Here is a 21,090-nt window from a genome sequence, read left to right as displayed (position 1 = left end):
GGCAAAGCACACTAGGGCTATCTGCCTAAGGGAAGGGATGCCTTTCGTGGAGGACTTTCTAAGGGAAACTGGCTCGTATACACGTTACACATGGGGAAAACCACGAAAACACCCATGCAGCCAGCCCGTTCGCGGGATTCGAACCTCGGACCGAACTACCAGTGTTCAGCGCCTTTACCGCTCGGCCGCTGGTGGGCACAAGCCTGTCGGGGATGAATCCCAACGTTTCTACCACTGCGGAAGAATACTTGCGGGTAGGGTGCTGTCAGAAAGTCGACTTTGGAGCGTGATGCTTCAGAAAGGATAAATCGTTGGCTGCGTTCTTCGCAATGGTATCAGCCTATTCATTTCTCAGAATACCAGTGTGAGCTAACACCTAGCACGCCTCTTGCAAATTGGGCGCTTAACCAGTGCTTTATTTGAATTACTAAGGGACTTCGACTTCGGCCTGCTAAGATTGCGAGGAAACTGGAAACAATATACTCGTATTACGCTTGTATTTTGGGAATTGCGTTACGAATACGAAATTGCCAGTCTGATTGCTACTACTTATGCTTGGTACACTGAATTACGGAATTCCAGTTTCCACTTCCAAGAATATACACTCTTAGACACACACACACACACACACACACAAAAAAAAAAAAAAAAAAAAGATGCACCAAGAAGGAGTTATCCGAATGGGACGAAAATCGGTAGAAGTGATGTACTTGTACAGAAAAATAAATGATTACAGTTTGAGAAAAGTTGGATGATTTATTGAAGTGATAGAGCTTCACAAAGTGAAAAAGTCAGTAACGCGTTTGTCCACCTCTGGCCCTTATGCAAGCACTTATTCAGCTTAGCATCGATTGACAGATGTTGCGGATGACCTCCTTAGGGATATCATGCCAAATTCTGTCCAACTGGTGCGTTAGATCGTCAACATCCCGAACTGGTTGGGTGACCCTGCCCATAATGCTCCAAACGTGCTCAATAGGAGAGAGATCCGGCGACGTTGCTGGCCAAGGTAATGTTCGACAAGCACTAAGGCAAGCAGTAGAAACATGTGCAGTGTGCGGGCGGACATTATTTTACTGAAATGTAAGCCGAGGGTGGCGTGACATGAAGGGCAATACAACAGGCCTTCGTCAACGTACCGCTGTGCTGTAAGGTTGCGACGGATGACAACAAAAGGGGTCCTGCTATGAAATAAAATGGCACCCCAGACCATCACTCTTGGTTGTCGGCCTGTCTGCCGGAAGAAAGTCAAGTTGGTATCACACCGCTGTCCGAGGCGTCTCTAGACTCGCCTTCGCTGGTCATCGGCGCTCAGTTCAAAGCGGGACTCATCACTGAAGACTATTCTACTGCAGTCAGTGACATTCCAGTGCGAATGAGCCCGAGACCACTGCAAACGGGCTTGACGTTTTACAGAGGTAAGTGGTAGTCGGCGCAAGGCGCACCGTTACCTCATTCCCCTTTCTGTAAGCCGTCAATGAATGGTCCTTGCGGTCACTGAAGCACTAGTTGCACGTACGATGATAATGATGCATATGGAACTGTGAGTGCCGCTCTAACGATCACTCGGTCTTCACGTTCTGTCGTTTCTCTAGGCTTACCGCTTCCTTCTTGATGCTATGTGCGGCCATGGTTCACCCATTCCTGCCAACATCGTCTAATAGTGGTATCGCTCCTGCTCAAATGTGGAGCTATTCGCCGATAAGACCAACCGGCTTCTTTGAGCCCAACTCTCTCAAATTCTGACATCTGCGCTTATCTTTCGCGCACCTGTATACGAGACATAGTTACTGTCTACCACGTTTGTACACGGAATAAAATTCGTGAAGAATTTATGACCTGGAATCGTAATTTCGCCTCTTAAATACCCTGCCAATTACGCAGATCAGATGCGCTGTAGCGACAACCGTTCATTCATTGGCAGCCAAAATGTAAAATTTTGCATTTTCCGTCGAAACCTGTAAGCATATCAATTTGTGTCCAGTTTATATCTCCTCGGTGCGTCGTGGTGCGTCTTTTTTTTTTTTTTTGTTTGTTTTTTGTCTAAGAGTGTATAATTTGATCTCCTTTTAGATCACAAAAGTCGCAACCTGTACCTCATTTTGTCTTAGAGTTTGTGTACTGTATTTTGCTATAGCTCGGATGGCAGGTAATTGCCGGTTTATAATTTTTGCAGTCAGAAGGAAAATAAGTCCGTCCTCACAGTTTAGCTGTCAAATTAAGTCTTGTAGTTCTCACAACCAGATCCTTTCCTTCAACCACTAGGTGAAGTGGGAGGGAAGGGGAACCAATGATTTGGAGGACAACTGTTGGAGTTGTATGATTAGTATGATATGCTTTGGATATGAGGCAACAGCTGTTGTCGTTGAACTGTAAGCAGTTTTCTCCGAATATACGAAGTCAGTTTACATACGCAGATAGAAGTTGCATAAAGGACAATACGCTCTGAAACTGCCTAATACCAGACTGTATACTGAATAATAATACTGTATATTTATAGACAGATCTTCAACGATGGGTTGTAGAGAGATGGTTCATACTTAAGAAATGAATCAATAAAAGCATCAAGCATCAAACGACGGAAGAATAAAAGCATCAAACGACGAAAATTTCGGTCATATGGCAAACTTCTAATAAAAATTTACAAACTTACATTTTCACACACATACACACAAAAATGTCAAACAGATAAAGTTTTAAAAACAAATGCGACTTTTTAACAAACAATTTTTATCCTCAAACGATTGAAATGACGCGAACGTATTCATAAAATGTTTTAGAATGGCCCGCAATATTACTAAATGCAGCTGTGCATGTTGCGTTTTCGAGAGCAAATGTCTAAAAGTCGCGTTTGATGTTTTTATTCTTCTGTCGTTGATTTAATTTATAATCAGAAGTTTCAACTTATTATTTGTAAAATCGTGAATTAAATTATTATTTTTTAAAATGTGAATGCTGAGGGGAAAATTGATTTTTAAACCATTTGCTCTTTTGTCAGTCGCCGGGCGCTTTATTTAATAGCCATTAGCCTTGCGCCACTACAAAAGCCGGAAATTATGGCCACTCATTATGAAAGCATCTAACAGGTGACCATGAGGGACGGACATTAATAACCATGCCTTCTCCGAGATTCGAACCCAGGGCGAAGGAACTAACCACTATACCGGCTGGGCGGCTATTTCATTTTATTAAGGACCACAATTTTTATAAAATATCTTTAGTTAGACAAGAAATGAGCTAGTGGTCGGAACGTTCTTCGAAGAGGGCCTGTATGACACTTAAGTTTTGGATATATTTTGCTAAAATGCGTCTCGTGACTTATTATAAACTGAAAGTGTACTTTTATTTGATTAATTTCTTAAAGAATCACGTTTCTGCGACCAATTCTTTAATGAGATATACAATCTTGCAATCCTTTGAAAAACCCCGTGCATAAAAAACTGTTATTATACTTTTAAATTTCCTTCGGTTCATTTTCTATGCAAAGTAAGGTTATTATAGATTAATTAATGATATTATATTATTTTAAAACAATACTGAATATCTACCGTTTTGTAACGTGAAAATGTTATTTTGCATAGACCCTATTTGATATTAAAATCGTTCTTCAATAAGCTTAAATGCGAAATATAATATTTTAAAGAATGGCTTACCGTGTGCTTATAGGACACGTCAAAGAGAATGGGCGAAGAAGATACGATGAGCAGTAAAAGATTCAGCAGCAGAGCAATCGACAGATTTCTGTGCACTTTGAGGCGACTGCATTTCAAACTTCTAGAAAAAATATTTATATATGTAATAAATTTAATTAAAGAGTAAATTTTTCAGATCAACTCCAGAAGTTTTCAATTAGTCAAAGGATCTTAAAATTATTTTCAAACAAAATACAAAGTACTGCCGTGTATTAATTCGCAGTGCATAATGAATTTAATTTAGTTCATAATGGAATTAATAGTTGTGTACTAATTCTTAATGTATTTAATATTGTTAAGAAATCCCCAGCTTCGGTAAGATAGCTTCCCCACAAGGCAGGTTCAGGGTTGCCAGAAAATGGCAAGGGAAGGCATGATTGCCATATTTGGCCAGAAATCGCCCATTTGGCGACATGCCGTGGATGGATGGATAGCATTCTAGACCGAATTCTTACCTTCCTTCACCGGTTCCGACCTTCACCGGTGTTGTGGGGTATAACTTTCCTCACTCCTTGAATAAAAATAAAACAACATCACCTGAATGTGGTGAACAACCTGCCCTTAGTTACCTTAAAAAGACCACCAATAACAAAATCAAAATATCCGAGGGAAAAAACTAAAAAAAAATTGCGTAAGAAAGAAATCTAATCTAATGCGCTACAACCCTGGTTAAGAAAGTGTATGTGGAAAATATTAACAATTAACACACCAAAATAGTAAGTAAGCTAAATTTATTAAATATATAATTCATTGCAATTAGACAAGGAGTAACAGAAGTTACTCCTTGTGCGAGTTAACATTGCGAGTTAACATTTGCAAGCTCCGGAGTCTAATTGCGAGCTCCGGAGTAACAGAAGTTAGAAAATCAATTTAATTTTTAAATTAACGATATTAATCTGTTCATTAAACAAAAATTTAATATTATTTCTCAATAAATAAATAAAATTATTGATGGCTGGCCGAGAAATTGGGGTAGGCACTGGTTGCAAATGTCCCCATCTCTAATGGCAGATTGGAAAATTTAAGTAAAGTTAACTCACGGTCAGTAGACATCTTCTGTACGGTCTTTCCCCAAAAATGGACACTCATTTCAGCTGCATTCGATGGCGGGTTTCTTGAGGACCAAGTTAACCAACTAAGCCGGCAATCCGTAGCGCGGCCGTTGCACTGGAGGGAAACATCGGAAATTATAGGCCCCTTCCTTCTTCACTAGGGCTACTCCGCTGGGGTGACACTTCGGCGAACCGGCCACTGGACTTCACCCAGAGAGTGCTCTATTCAACAGGTGACAAACAAGAAGAGCAGGTCCATCAGAGGCTTCTGAAGTGGTCGAAATAATCTCGTTCGATAAAGAACTCCCCAAAAGCTGGAATTTAATTATGTTGGAACCGGTGAGAGAGAAAATAATTTCGCTGAAGCATTTTTTCGTTTTCTACAGTCAGCTAGCCCAGAAATTGTGTGAAAAACCTCTGCTCAAACCATGTTCCATGTTTCACTTTATGCCGCGATTAGCACGTAGAATTACGTGCTGTGTTCCGGCAGACATAATGTAGTTGCTACCAGGAGCGCAGAAAGTAAAGAAATGCATGAGCGGGGCGGTGCAGGATAGCTAAAGTGTAGAAGGGGGTGTGACCAACATCATGTGAGCACGAGATGACATCTGAATGGTGCAGTTCATTATGTTGGAAATACGATAAAATAAAAATACAAGAGAGAATATAAGATTATATGCAAAATAATAAAACATAAAGTTCTTTCAGAAGTCAAACAACAAAAATCAGCGTTATATTTACAAAATAATATAACGCTGATTTTTGTTGTTTGACTTCTGAATTAGTATTTATTCGGCGTGTTATTGTGTCTTAAATAAAGTTCTTTATTAGATAATTACTATTTACGTATGTATAAAGTCTCAGAAAAGCAGTATAAGCTGGAGAAATTAGTAATAAGTCATAAGGCACAGGTCATGTGGGAGGCCACCCTCCCAAGTCCTGGCTTTGGTGAATGATGCTTCATTTTTTAAGTTAAAATTTGTTCACTCAGACTTTGAAAATAATAAGCAACTATTTAAGTTGGAAAGTTCTGGTTGCTGTCTAGCATGAAAGCAGCGAAAGGACGGAGATGTCTATCTTCATCCAGTATTTCATACTGAAAAAAATTAAGTTTGTCTAGATGCTCACAGTCCTTAGCTTTCCTGAAGAAATTTTTACTAGTTTTACGAAGGAAATTGTCCATGATCTCACTTTTTAGGTCCTTGTGTAAAACTTCGTTGCGTACAAAGTAATGTGCGTTGGTTATGAGTCTTAAGAAGCGATTTTGAATTACTTGAAGCTTCTTTAAATCAGACGCTGACACAGTGGCTCAGGCTGGGGAAGCATAGGTCATTATTGGTCGTAATATCGAAAGATTGGAGAAACAGCCTAACACGGGATAAAGACTTTTCACGACATAGATCATTTTTTGTCTTACATGATTGATATGATTTGTCCAAGTCATTTTAGTATTTAAAATCACATCAAGGTATTTTTCTTGAGTCACAACAGGAGAGGCATTAATTTGCACTTTCCAGTTCTTACACCATTCTTCGATGAGCGGGATATGATCTTGAAGTTTATGGACGGCATGATTCACATTAGCAGACTTTACTGCTAATGACTGCTGCAATTATTGCTGTGAAGAACAGTTGGAAAGTCCGAAGCATAAAACAGATAGAAAATAGGTCCTAAAACACTTCCTTGTGGAATTCCACTGAGTATTGGGAGCTCGGAGGAGTAGGAACCGTGTACTGTCGCTTTGAATTTCCTCCAGGTGATGAAGGATAAGATAATAAGTACAAGTTCTCTTTCAAAATTCAAGTCGATAAGTTTGGAGATGAGACCCTCATGACAGACGCGGTCGAATGCTTTCGCCACGTCTAACATGAGGATAGCAACATTTTGTTTACAGTGCAGTGCTGATCCTATGAATTCAGTCAATCTGACAAGTTGTTTTGTAGCAGAAAGCTGAGCTCTGAATGCAAACTGTTCAGGCGGTAGTAAGGTGAGATAGATTTTCATTTTAGCGAGCAGAATCCTTTCGAAAACTTTACTCAGACTCGGAAGAAGGCTAATTGAGCGGAAACCATCAATTGCAGTTGATTTTTCCCCGATTTGGGAATCATGATAATTTTAGCTATCTTCTATGAGCTTGGGTAATAGGAGTTAGAGATGCATGCATTAAAAATGCTGGTAATTTTAGCAATGATGTTCCTGGGTAGATGCTCGAGGGAGTTATTCCTAATGCCGTCTGTTCCCGGGGCTTTCTTGGGTTGAAGTTTTCTGATGATTTCACTCACTTCTGCGGGATTAGTAAGATTTCTAATATTTCTAACAGTAGGAGCATTAAGCCAATCTTTGATTTCTAGAAGCGAAGTTTGAGAAGAAGAAGTCTGGATTTGCAGGCTAAGCATTAGGAAGAAATTGAGTTTGGGAATGTGTCGCAAATAAGTCGGCTTTTTCTTGGTTTCCGCTTTAACACATTCTCCAAAACTCTCCAAAAGAGATGAGAAAAAATCTGCAACCACGCCAAAAACAAAACCACATAAAAATTTCTAAGTTTTTTCCAAGAATAATTCAACCTTTTAAATTTTCTCGCCAAAAAACAAGGTCAAGTCAACTACCCTTTTCACGTGAGGACTCACCATTCGGAAGCGAGTTGGAGGAAACATTCATCACCTGACAAAAACCAACTCTGAAAGCTTAAAAACTGCGCTTCTAAGTGAACATTTTGAAGTCAGGAAATCTGCACCATTTCTGCTAAAAATATATGTTTAATTGCGAATAACTTCTCAAGCAATTAAGCTAAGCAAAAACCTATAATTCCATCAAAAAGGCACAAATTTTCTGTACAAAAGCATATGAATTTCAATTAGTTAAATTCATAATTTCTATTTTTAAATTCAGATAATACTCAAATTATTGAAATTAAAGTCTCTTTAACACAGAATCAAACCTAAGAGACCTACTTTGAGTTACCCAAATTTACCACAGTTATAAAAATTGACTAACATAATTAACTTTAAAAAATTAATAAAATTCAGCAAACACAAAAGCTAATTAAACCTTAATTAATATTACTAATAAGGTCTGTTGCTGAAATTTAGGATACACTTTTGAGTAAAACAATTCTAAAAAAAAATTGTATTTCTTCAACATCTTACAAGCAGAAATGATTGATTCAAAAGACTTGATTCAAAAGACTTTAGCAGAAAAAGGGGTAGACGTTAATCAAACTCTAAATTTAAAAAAAAAATTAACACACCAAAAATGTGTAACAAACAAACTTTTAAAAAAATTAAAGTTACATAACCTTAAAAGTAAAAAAAAAAAAAAAAAAAAACTTTACAAAACCGAAGTAAAACTTTAAGTTCCTAAACAAAAATTAAAATTAAACAACTTCACTTTAAGAAAACTTTTAAAGCTTCCAACTTAAATTTAAAGTTTACCAAAGTTTACAGCTTAAAACTTACAACCAACTTTAAAGAAACTAAAGCAACAATTAATAACTTCAATTATTGACCAGACTGAATTAAGTAAGCAATCAACTTAAAGTTTGAAATTAATAAAGAATTAATACGTAACACCGATTTGGCTCAGAATATTCTCGAAGGCAGTTCAAAAGCTATATAAACCCTGCTGGTACGTGGAGTAGCAGTGAGTGAGTGAATCAGTATCTCGCCTATAGAGCTGATCGCGAATTAGTGCCTCGTCGAGTTTTATCTTGAGTGTGTTGAGTTCCGAGAACCATCAAACTGAATCCAAAGCCGTACTCTAATGCTTATTGTCGAGAGTGCATCGCAAGTTGTAGCGTGGAGAGTCTCGAAAGTACGTAAAGATAAGAGAACGACTTAAAACTGTAGGTAAAGCTTGGATAACGATTGTAACCGAGTGGGGGGCTGTACTCTAGTGCTTTACCGCGAAGCTGTCTCCACCGTTGTAATCTGATAGCCTGAAGGCAGTGATTGCTGATTGTTTCAGCGTGCTACGTAGTAGTTTTTCGACAACTGTAGACGGGATTTTGGAGCTGTCGGGAGTGATACTGGTTAATAGATTGTGTTTTCATTCTTCAAATCAAGTGTTGTCGTCAATCACTCGAAATCCGAGAACTCATATAGAAACGCAACAATATATTATCATTTAAACATAATTTTCTCTTAAATACGCTCCATTTCTTAAAAAGCTAGCGAATTGTACTGTTAAATAGCCGGGAATTTTCTCATCCATGCACCCATCGTGCGGGGTCTATTAAGTTCACGGAACTCGTGTTTCGCTCGTGGGTTCAACTTTGTCTGATGTCTGGATTTTTTTTAATTGTTTATTACTGCCGTTGTCACAGCTCTGACAGAAATACGGTTAAAATCATTCCTTAAAGTTATGTGCGAAAACAGGGTATGCCACGTTTGAAAGGGGTTTAGACCTTTCTTGGAAAATTGGCTGTAAATCAGTACCCTTTTCACGTTGGTTGGAGAGAGTTCAAGAAAAGAATTTGAATGGGTAACTTATCGTGGTATAGTAGCGGAATTAATTATTTATGTGTAGTTTCATTTTACAATATGATTTATTTCATTTGAACTGGTGATTGAATTCTTACATACATATCTTTCTCTAGTGGCTTGATAAGTTTTTGTTTAATGCTTAAATGAAAAGAGTTTGTGGCTATCTCTAGAGTTTAGGAATTACTATATTGAGATTTACGTGTTTTCAGCAAAGTCAGAGGATTTAGCATTCGTTTAAAGAGAGACAGTACTTGTGCAGTTTGGAAAATTAATTGTATTTTCATTTCTTATTGAAAGTTAATATTTTCGGATTTTACTAAGGCACCAAGGAGGATATTATTTCATTTCAGTCTCAAAGATATTGATTTTAGTTTGACCTTAAAAAGTGTGAGCTTTGAAGTAGTATGTATTACTTTAGAAAAATGATGGATTATGTAATTTAGTTTAACATCAATCATCTCTCTTTAGATTTTAAATAATATGTGAGTTTGTTTTAATACAGTTGTCTGGCACAAGTTGTTCAGAGATTGTTTAAGAGTAATTATGTTAGATTACAAATGTTTTCTACGTAACAGTATTTGAACACAGCTCATTTTATGAACGACATGTTTGAAATCTTGAATATAATCAATATTAAATTACTAATAAAATAATATTCAGTTACTTGCGTTGTTAATAAATTGAGCTTTCAGGTTTTCATCGTATCATTTATAAATGTTCATTTTATCTTATTTTAGTTGAAATATTGTCCGTAATATTTAATTTCTGTACTTAGTAATTAAAACTTAATATTTTATATTGCATATAACATAAATTAAAATATTCGAGATAACCAAATATTAATTCCCTATAGATTCTCCGGATGACTTCTTATCACATTCAGGTCTATTTTTAGGAAGCTCAAAGTCAGCTCATCAATCAGAAGAGATTGGCATAGGAAAGAGGGGATAAGTTAAGCTTGAATGGCTGTCCTGAGCCATTAATCACAAACCTGATATCATAGATCGGCAAATTTTGCTAAGCCTTTGCTGCTATAAAAAGACCAAATACATCTCCTATTATGTTACATATTTGATTTATGAACGATTAGTTGTGATTAAACAGACACTATATAACAGTAATTTGATTTGTCAGGTTTATGTAACCCATTATATTATTATTTTATCCTCGTTGTTATTTTGTAGAAGCATTAGGTTATTATGAAGCAGGAGAAATGAACAATGTGCAATGCCCTCCCCGGAACTCGAATCTTGTACCTCTCGAATACGCATAGAATATGCTTCCAATTACACCCTGAATGCATGTGGAAAGGAGGGAGAAAATACCTCATGCATTCACCCTTTTGAAGAGCGACTGGAGATTAAGGGATCCAATCGCCAAATCCTGGTGATGACGAATTATCATCCACCATCTTTTATAGTTCGGGCGCCATTTGTAGGGTCATTAGGTTATTTTGAAGTAGGAGAGGTGAAAAAGGTGCCGTGCCCTAGCCAGGTTTCGAAATCTGGACCTTTCGAATACGTTTCCAATTAAACCACGAAGGCAAGCGGAAAGGAGGGAGAAAAGATCTTATAACTTCTCCTTCCGTCAGCCTCCGTCAAAATTAAAATTAAGAACATCCATATTTTGCCTACAATGTATGAAACGCATAGATTCTACAGAATATCTGGAATTTTACAGAATGCTTGGTGTTTTTAAAGAAAGTATGAAACATGAGAACTATTATATTCTTTCCCTAAGCAATGTATAAGTTACTGGTAAAGAATGAAATCCGACATTCTACAGAATATTATAGAATTCTATATATAGAATTCTATAGAATTCTATATGTGAATACCTGCTAAGAATGAAATATCTGGTAATAATGAAATCCGGAATTCTATAGGCATTTTACAGAACACTGTGCATGAAATGATAAAATATTGTATGCATTGCCTAGGCATTCTATTGAAATATATTATATCGAATAAGCATTGTGTAGAATGCCAAATGACAAACTGGCAAAGTGTAAAATACATCTCCACATCATATGCAAAGCCTAGGAAACGTATATAATAATTCATGCAATATATTAGCAGTTGTAAAGCGAGTGAGATGATTGTTCTACTGACTTTGAAATTCTGAAAGGATTTTAAAACAACTATATATGAGATCACAGATTATTTTATATTCTAAGAACTTGCTTAGAATGCTAAGCATTCTATAAAATGCCTGGGTATTCCAGAGAATACCGGAGTTTCATACTTTGCTGGCAACACCTGTAAGACGAGGCATTCTACAGAATGACAAATGCTATTTACACAAAGTATTAAAAAGTCACTATAAAGCTATTATATGAATTATTATTTTATTATATTATATCCGTTTCATCATCTTTACTAGTATGTCTGCAGAAGGTGTGAATTATATGACCACACATTGTGTATGAATGTGCATTTCTGGTTTCCTTTAAACCCACACAACAGGTAACAGAAACGGAAATCTCTTCAATAAAAATGTCATCATCGTGTTGGTTTAACACTAGAATCGCCAGAGCAGTCATTTTAACTGCTTTCGTCATTTCACCTTGGAATTTTGAAAAACCATTCACCTTAAAAAGTCACAGATTTTTGGATTTTCCTAAAAAACTTCAAAAATTATTGTTTCCAAATATTAATCGAATAAAATTTAAATTAACGAAGATATTATTAGTTATACCTAAAAGCTCCACGAGCAGTCATATTGACTGCTAGTAATACTGGGTAGATTCATCTTATTATCTCGCTCAGAAAACATATTTTCTTCGAAAAACAATTGACATGCACATTCCTTTCATTCACTGATTATTTACAACAGGATATACTTCCCTTCCGCTCAGAAAACACCTTTCTTCGTGGACTGAGACATCTAATTAACCAACTACAGCTGGGAATTATGGTGCTAAAAATGTACTAAAAGAATTGCTGGGTTCAACATGTTATGCAAAATGAAATTTCGGGTAAAATGTGTCGAGTGCATGGAGGTTGTGTGTGAATGGATCGATGTTATGCCATATTAAAAAGTACACGGAAGATGAGGCAGTTTTGATCAATGAAGAAATTTGGACAATATCTTTAGAAGAGCTTGATGCTTCTCTTTACATTATTTATCAAGAGAAGCATATGGTTGCAATGATATGGATTATGAATTTTGTGGAATAATACATTCCTTTTTTTCAAGAAACAATATCTCACAATCGTTTTCGAGATATTATGAAATATCTAAGATTTGACTTGAAGTCAGATAGGACTGAGAGTTTAGAAAGTGATAAGTTTTGCACTTTTTTCAGATATATGGAAAACATTTATACAGAACTCTGCGATTTTCTATTTAAGCCATAAAATATAATTGCGGATGAACAGTTATTTCTTTCCAAAGCCATGTGTACGTTTATAAAGCATATGCCAAATAAACCAGACTAATTCGGCATCGAGGTTTGGATACTAGTTGAAGTAGACTCAAAATTTACGTGCAATGCTTTTCCATATCTTCGAAAAGGTACATCGAGAAGTGAATCTGAAAATCTTTTTGAAAATGTAGTTAATGTGTCTTATAAGCCATTATCCGAATTCAGGTAGAAATCTCACTGCGAACAATTAAATTTCATCACTATCATTAGCTAAAAGATTTAAAATGAAAAACACAATTTTTGTGGGCACAATAAGAAAAAATCGAAAAGAAATTCTGTATGAAGTATGGAAATCAAAAACCCGGCTATTTGAAACAGTTTTGCTAAAGAATGGTGAAACTACACTGCGAGTTTATTAGGGAAAAAGGAAATGTCCTACTGCTAAGTACCTCACATCTAAGTGTAAATGTAGACTCATAAAATAAGAAGAAACTTTCAGAAACCAGAATGTGGTGTTTTCACAAAACCAAATGTGGAGTTAATATTCTTGACCAGATGACGTGTAAATATTCTGTTTGGGGCTGCTTTACGTTGATAGCCTGTGTATGTTTTCTATAACATGCTGGATTTAGCAGAAACGAATGCCTACATCGTCTACCATAAATTGAGTGTTAAAAATATTACAAGGCACAGCTTACTATTTCAGTTAGCAGAGCAGTTAAGACAGCTTCATTTAAACAGAAGAAAAAGCCCAAGATTGCCTTAGGAAATTTCCAACTCTAGCACTAGAGTTGGAAATTTCCTGCGGCAGGTAGCTAAACTCTTGAAGAGAAGATATCAGTGCTAGATTAAACTTTGTAACAGCAACAAAACCAGTGATGTGTGTAAAAAATTTACATATTATATGTGTGGAAAATGCACTTCCAGTATTGAAAACGTTGTGTTGTGTAAAAGTTACGAAAAGCTACAAAATGCGTTTTATTAAGGGTAATTTGAAATTTATAATAAAGTATCTATTTTTTATAAAAATAATCTGTCGTCCTTTAAAGAAGTTCTTAAACAACTGTAATTAATATTCTTAAAAGCATTGTAGAACATTTGCATTTTAATATATACATTTAATTCGCTAAACAGTCAATCTGGCTGCCGTTGGCGATTCTAGGTAGGAAGAAAGCTCGACGGTTCTAGTGTTAATCCACCATCGACTATAATCGTATAATCTGAAACGAATTGGAGATGTGTTTCATATTTTGCTGGCTTGTCGTTTGGAATTTTATAGAATTCCCAGGAACTGCGTAAAATGTTAATCATTTCATACAATACCAGGCCGTTTTAGGCTTTCGGCATTCTATAAAATACAGGCTTGCATGCATTGTCGGTAACATATACAAGGTGTCATTTAAATATTGGTAAAAACTTTAAAGGCAGATAGGGCACTTTAAAAGGACTGAGAATTGCATAGCAACCCATGACCGAAAACGTCATGGGAAAGTGGTATCAGAGGTACAAGGTAATGAAGAGAAACAAGACAGAAATTACCAGAAGTATTTATTGCTCATAAATATTTCATAACATTGTAATAGGTGATACCATTTCAAAATGTCACAAAATCCGTTCAAAGTTTTCACCATTACAAACGTTGTATGCGTTACACCAGTGAACCATAGATTGGCAGACACAGTCAAAAATACCTGGGTTTGCTTGAATATCTGCAACAGCCCAAATAATTGTTCCAACCAGATATATATCAGGCTCAACAGATGTTTCATTCACAACACCTTTTAAGTGATCTATAAAGAATAAAACCCAGGATGCTCAAATACAGAGAGCGTGGGTGCCAGCCTGCTGGTCAACCATGACCACTTTGTCCATGACCACCATCCACTTTGACCAAACGACATGCTGTAATGGCTCCGAACACACCTTCCAGAACGAAGAGATGCCCTACCTGTTGAAACCACATTTTGTGGCACAAGATGAAATGAGCTTGATGTTCCAAAAGGATGAAGTAATTTGCTGATGTTAATAGGAAACAGCCGACTAAGCAGTCGCCAACTGTGAACAGCCCTCGTGAATAGCACTACATAGCAGCGAATGATGACGTTTGCGATCATGTGTTGTTATGCAATTCTCAATCCTTTTGACTTGCGCTATCTGCCATTAAAGTTTGTACCAATATTAATGGGACATCTAGTACGATGTTTTTCAAGGAAAGTACGAAGAACGTTCATGATTAGATTATTACTTAAAAGACGTGCATCTCTCAAAAATACAAATGTTATTTTGGAAAAATTAATGAAAGTGTGTAATTAAAAAATTCTGTTGAAAAAATGAATGTATTAAATGTACGAATGGTGTATGAATGTATGGATATTCTAAACGAACTGAAGATGTATCTCGTAGTTTGCCGCTTTGTCATTTGGCTTTCTGATAAATGTCTAGAAAATGGGTGAATTGTTAATCCTTTCATATATTGCCGGCGAGTATTCGGCATTTTATAAAATGAACATGTATTTTATAGAATGGTGGTTTTCATACATTTCCGGTAACATAAATAAGAGTCGAGTTCTTGAAAGTTAAAGAGAGAGTTTTTTTCAGCGGCGTTGAGATGCCTGATAATTCTTCTCCCAGTCTGAGAATTAATTTAGACCGCCTTTGAATTTTGCTAGGCAACTTTGCTCCCGCATTTTAAAAAAAATTGAGCCGAAGGTTGATAGGAACTTTCTTTTTTAATTTCCGTCGCTAATTATTTTAGTTTGCATTTTATGTTAACATAAATCCTGCAAGTAACGGAGATTGTTTTGTATGCTAGAGCTGCGTAGATTGTTAAGTTTTAATAAAGAGGTTATTTAAAACTTCTTCAGAGATTGTAGTTGTTGGACGATAAATCACTTGACGATCTCACAAAGACCCAAGTTAATTTAATAATTAATTACATTCCTATAAATCCATTGGCCCACCAGCGGCAGAGCTATTAAATCACTGAATACTGGTAATTCCGACCTGGTTTCAAATGTAGGCGAACGGACTGGCTCTATGGGCTTTTCCATGGTTTTCCCCATGTGTAACATGTATACGAGCCAGTTTCTCTTAGAAAGTTCTCCACGAAAGCATCCCTCCCTTTAGGCACATAGCCCTAGTGGGCATTGTCATAATGATCCATACCAAAAGAAAACAAATCTATAAATCCATAGGCGATTGTCAGCTATCAAAACTAAGCAGTTATGGATGCCTGTAAAATTAGGTTAAAATTAAAACGTTTCTTCAGTGCGATAAAGGCAAAATTTTAAAATCCTAGCTGTTTCCCAGAAAATGTAAAAGTCTTTAAAAAACTCTGTATTATATATTGCTGTTTCTTGGACATGAATATTTTCACTTCAAAGCTAGCTGTTGAGTATTAAAAAAACATAGCAATAACGATTTGCGCCAGTAAATCATGACTGCAGATTTTATTTAGATTATATACTGATAATATTGTAACAAATTCATTCACAAACTTCTTTTCTTGCCAGAAAATGTAAATTTCTGTGCACGGTTTGGACAATAAAAATAAAATACTTTGCAAATATAAATATCGAGTCAGCGTATCCATACCTGGTTGAGAATTCTGAGCTGTTTTCAAACTTATTTACGGGAGTACATTTTAGATAGATATCTACCCACTGTCTTACGCGGCTCGGTGAACTGAGTCTTTTTATTCTTATATATTCGTAAATTGTTAATTTTTTGATTTAAAATGATTGAATTAAGTTGTTCTTATGTTCTCATTAAGGTTTTTATGCCTTTGTAAATCTACATGCAATAGCTGTAGAATTATCTGTAAAAATGGTTAAGCCTATTGAGGCCACCATTTGTTTATATCAGACACACTTAGTAGAAGAGTGAATTAAGTCCGTTGGTGCACCAACATCAGTGTCTTTTTGCCAAACTCTTTAACTTTCAATTTTGTGCACCGATAATTTTGTCTTCCTGACCGCTGGCCAAATTTCTTGTTTTCCCGTACAAACTTGTTTTGCTTGCGTTTTTGTGTAGAAATTTTAATTGTAGTTTTTTTTAAACTGCTTTTAACTGTATTCGATGTTTTAAGTTTTTTTTTTTTTTTTTTGTATTTTACAATTTTATCGAAGCTGCTTTGAGTTTTTATGTCTTTTTGACTTGCTGCGAAGAGAGAACCAAATCAATCGAATGAGAAATACATCTGTAATGAAATTCGAGGAAATAACTTTAAATGAAAGGCAACAAAATATGTGTATAATTTTGTAGACACATTATTTCGAATCAGGAGACATGAAAAATGTGCAATGCCCTCACCGGTATTTGAACCTCGGACCTTTCGAAAACGCCCCGAGTGTGCTGGACATTACGCCACGAAGACATGCTAAGAAGGCGGGAGATATACCTTATATACTCCCCCTTTTAAAGGTCGATTGGAGTTTATTCGAAGCAGTAGACATGAAAATGTGCAATGCCCTCGCCGAGACTCGAATATCAGACCTCTCGAATACGCGCTGAAGGTGTTGATCATTATATTACGAAAACGTGCTAAGAAGGGGAGAAATAAATTATATACTCCTCCTTTTCAAAGTGCGATTGGGGTTTAGGGGACCTTATCGTCAAGTCCTGGCGCGGAAAGAATCATCATCCACCAACTTTTTTTTAAATTCGGGCGCCACTGTAGAGACATTAGATTATTTCTAAGCGAGAGACGTGGAAAAATGTGCAATGCCCTGGCCGGGTCTCGAACTTTTCGAATACGCGTCGAGTGTGCTGCCCATTACACCACGAAGGCATGCTATGAAAGCGGGAGAAATACCTTATAATTTAATAGGTCATATGAGAAAGTCATGTGGTGTAACATCAGATTTTCTAATAAAAGTATGTTGTTTATAAGGGCAAAGATTTTTTTTTCTTTTATAAGTCAGCAAAAGGGAAGAATCCTTTGTCAACAGCAACATTTCTCAGATAATTGAGATCTCAAAAGTAGCAGCAGACTGTCAAAAAGAAACATTAAAAATATAAGATTAGGAAGACGTTATTTTTCCTTAACAGAGTGACGAGACTTGACAGGAGAGAAAAGCAAACTGAAAACGTTTCCAATAAACTGCAGGGATGAAATTAATTTCTTTCCATCTTATCAATAAATTCAGGCAAGGAAGGAAATTTTGAAACTCAATTTAATGAATGACTATATTGATGGAATTCGTAAATGATAACATATTTGTTAAATCAATTTTATATCGGCAGAAAGGGTTAAGCGATTTATCAAATTACGATAAAAAGAAAATGTGCAGAAAATGGGGTAAGCTATGTAAAAATGTGAAAATTCTTAAAGCAATATAAATATTTTTAATACAATAAAAATAAAATTGAGCAGGAATTTTTATAACTGAAAAGAAATTTTGGCATTATATGAAATTAGTTTCAGGCAAACAAAAATTTTATTATATACTATTTGACAATAATCCTTGCTTTAAATCAACGTATCTGTTCTTACTACTAGCTGAAGCTACGAATTCGAATGCCATTCTTCGTTCTTCTGATTTCGACAGTTTTTTGACGTGACTCGTATATAAAGTTAGCACCGATGCGGAACTGAAACAACTCTATCTTTTTCAAAGAAAAATACTGCTTACTTGATGATGTAAAATCCAACAGGAAGCATTTCCTTTTCAAAGTAGATTGAAAGTTTTTCAACTTTGAAATTCACAGTACGTAACGTTGAATGACATTTCAGATTGGATTTATTGAAACGTTTTGTATATGCTGTGTTACCTTATTTTCGAATAAAAAGGTACAAACCTATTCCAGTTCAGTAGAAATTTTATTATTTGTCCAAAATGGATGGAATGTATTGAAAAGTACACTTTCCTGTTTTGTGAATTTTTAATGTGATTGTCAAATTACAAATAAAAGAATTTTTAATATAGTATATTTTTTTTGTTACTATATTTTTAGCGTATTATGTTTAGCTCAGTTTGTTTTGCTTATAATGATAATTATTATTATTATTGATGATACCGCTGAAAGTAATGAAACTGAAAATTAAAAAAAAAAAAAATCTGCAATCCAGAAACTTCAGACTGATGTCTGATCTCGCAACGTTTAAAATTTCGAAACATTACAAAATATTTAAAATTTAAAAATCAGTAAATAAAAAAAAATACAATCTGGTCGTCGCACACAAATTAAATTTTAAGTTAAACAGGTATCGCAGGCGTTGATTTTACATGATTTACAATTGATTCAAGAATCAATTTTACATGATCAAAGCACAAAAATCACGTATTTAAAATGACTATTCCAAATTAACAATTTCTTACTATTCCATCGTAAATTAACACCGACTGAAATTTGTGCACTGTTGTTGTTGTAACTAATCTCACTTGTCTGATATCAGACAATTCATCGTTGCAAGAAAGCAAGATTGTGCCTGTAGTTGACAAGAACCTTGGGCACCATACAGGTAACAGTACTACACTACTGTCCTCAGTTCTGCCCCCAGGTTGAAGGAGAATACACCGGAGGGACGAAGTCCGAGGATCTCCCATCCTTTTTGCTCTGCCACCAGCTTCTCGAGAGGAGTTTCAGCTCGCCGCATATTTGGAGTTTCCCCATGTCCCGAAGACACTATGCATTTACAAACATCCGTACCTTTTCCAGGATTCGAATCCAGGTCCTTTTGCACGGCAGTCAGCGTCGTTAATTACTACCCCGGTTGGGCGGTAGCGGTATATGTGCACATATTCAATAAAGTAAAGCCCTGTAATTGAAGTTGTATTTTTGAATTTTTCCACTAGATTGAAGAAGTTTCCTTTAAAAAGTGCTTAGTAATACATTTTTGTGCATTCTCAATCTGCATTATTTTAAGCCTGAGCAAGGCTTTAAATGGTCTGTACAATTTCAAAACTTATATCAATATTACCAAAGGGCTTTTGACGTTTTCGTAAATTATTATCGCATTGAAAAAATATCTTGTTATAAAAATAACTTGCTCAGATTTAAAGTGTACTTTTGTCATAGTAAATTCAAATTTAATGCAGATTGTTCTCTCCAGGGACGTTTTAGGAGTTAAGCGATACATCTCTTATCTCTTAATCTTAGTTTATTTTGAAATAACAATAGTGTTATTGCGTGGGAAAATGTCAAAAATATATAAAAACATCTAGAAATCCAAGTTCTTTAATTCAAGATCCACAATTTTTAGGTCATTAGCTTAACTAGTTCGATACAATTAAAATTCATTTTTGAATTAATAGTTCTTTTTCTGTGGAAAATACTTATTGAGAGGTAATAGAAAACTTAGTCACAAAAATTCGCTGAGTGAAATATGAGTAGTATACCCCCCACTATATGCGGCAAAAGGATGCCGCCATGACGTAACAGAACAATAGATTACGTAACAGAACAATAGATAACGCAACAGGGGGTATGTCCTTGATGTGCTGCCACCGCCATCTTGGATCACGTGATAATCGGAAGTGACGTAGATGGATGGGATGACGTAATCGTGTTGAGTTTCGTTTTTATGGTGTGGCAACGATCTTTTCAAAGCTTTTATTTTTTGTGGCAACGTGTGAACCACGTGTTTGGAATCACATCACTTTTAATTATTTTTAATTATTTACGTTTTTTAATTATTTAACACTTTATTAATGTTAATTATTTACTCTTTTTAATAAGCATTTTAATTATTTAATTTGTCATATTTTAATTACCTTTAATTAATTTTTATTCAATTTAATATTATTTTCCCTGAATTTTAAAAATAACTCTACGAGCGGGTTTCGAACCCACCATCTCTTGCTTGGGAGAAAAGCACGTTACTTCAAGGCTATGCTTTATCTCGGGAACCTTGCCCGCTTTCTACCTTTGACTTATTTGCACCATTGATGTCATAAGGCTGAAAGTCTGCGCATGCGCTTTGACATGAAAACTGCGACACGCATTTGTTTTTACACGACGGCTAGGAATTCTTTTGGCTTCTTAATCATTACTTTATTCATTGCTGTTTTAAATGTAAGATTTTCCCACAGTTTAATTTTTTTTTTATTATTAAGATATTTTTAATTGTTTTCATTTTTCATCTTATTCTTACTATTTTTTTAGTTAATTTATTAATTTTTATTTTATTTTTAACTTTCGCAAATTGACGTTTACTTCCACAAAAGTGAACTTAAATTTTCTTTTTACTTTTTATCTTGCAAAGTTTATTTTTTTATATTTAATTTTCTTTTTGGTTTTACAAAAGTAATATTTATTTTTACGAATTGAATTTTTCCTTTTCACTTTTTTATTTTGCAAAAGTTTTTTTTTTTTTTTTTTTTCCTTTTCGTATTTTTACTTTATTTTATTTTAATTTTTTGTTTAACTTTCTTTTTGGTTCTACAAAAGTAATATTTTTATATACGAATTGAATTTTTCCTTTTCACTTTTTTATTTTGCAAAAGTTTTTTTTCCAAAATTTATTCCTTTTCGTATTTTTACTTTACTTTATTTTA

At 35.3% G+C, this 21,090-nt stretch overlaps 1 protein-coding gene across 1 annotated transcript in view; it reads right to left on the bottom strand.

Annotated features, from left to right (window-relative positions):
- Window positions 1-21,090, bottom strand: part of LOC118190605 (corticotropin-releasing hormone receptor 2-like) — a 696,181-nt gene that overhangs the window by 211,563 nt on the left and 463,528 nt on the right. Inside the window, exon 5 of the mRNA XM_085825357.1 lies at window positions 3,654-3,774. Coding sequence (XP_085681483.1) covers window positions 3,654-3,774 — 121 coding nt within the window. The remainder of the gene's footprint in view (window positions 1-3,653; window positions 3,775-21,090) is intronic.

This window comes from Stegodyphus dumicola, chromosome 1 (assembly GCF_044657685.1).
Source record: "Stegodyphus dumicola isolate Sdum_Otavi_A_Nest chromosome 1, ASM4465768v1".
In the NCBI taxonomy this organism is placed as follows: domain Eukaryota; kingdom Metazoa; phylum Arthropoda; class Arachnida; order Araneae; family Eresidae; genus Stegodyphus; species Stegodyphus dumicola.
The sequence above is the reverse complement of the archived record's forward strand: the minus strand, read 5'-3'. Positions and strand labels throughout refer to the sequence as shown.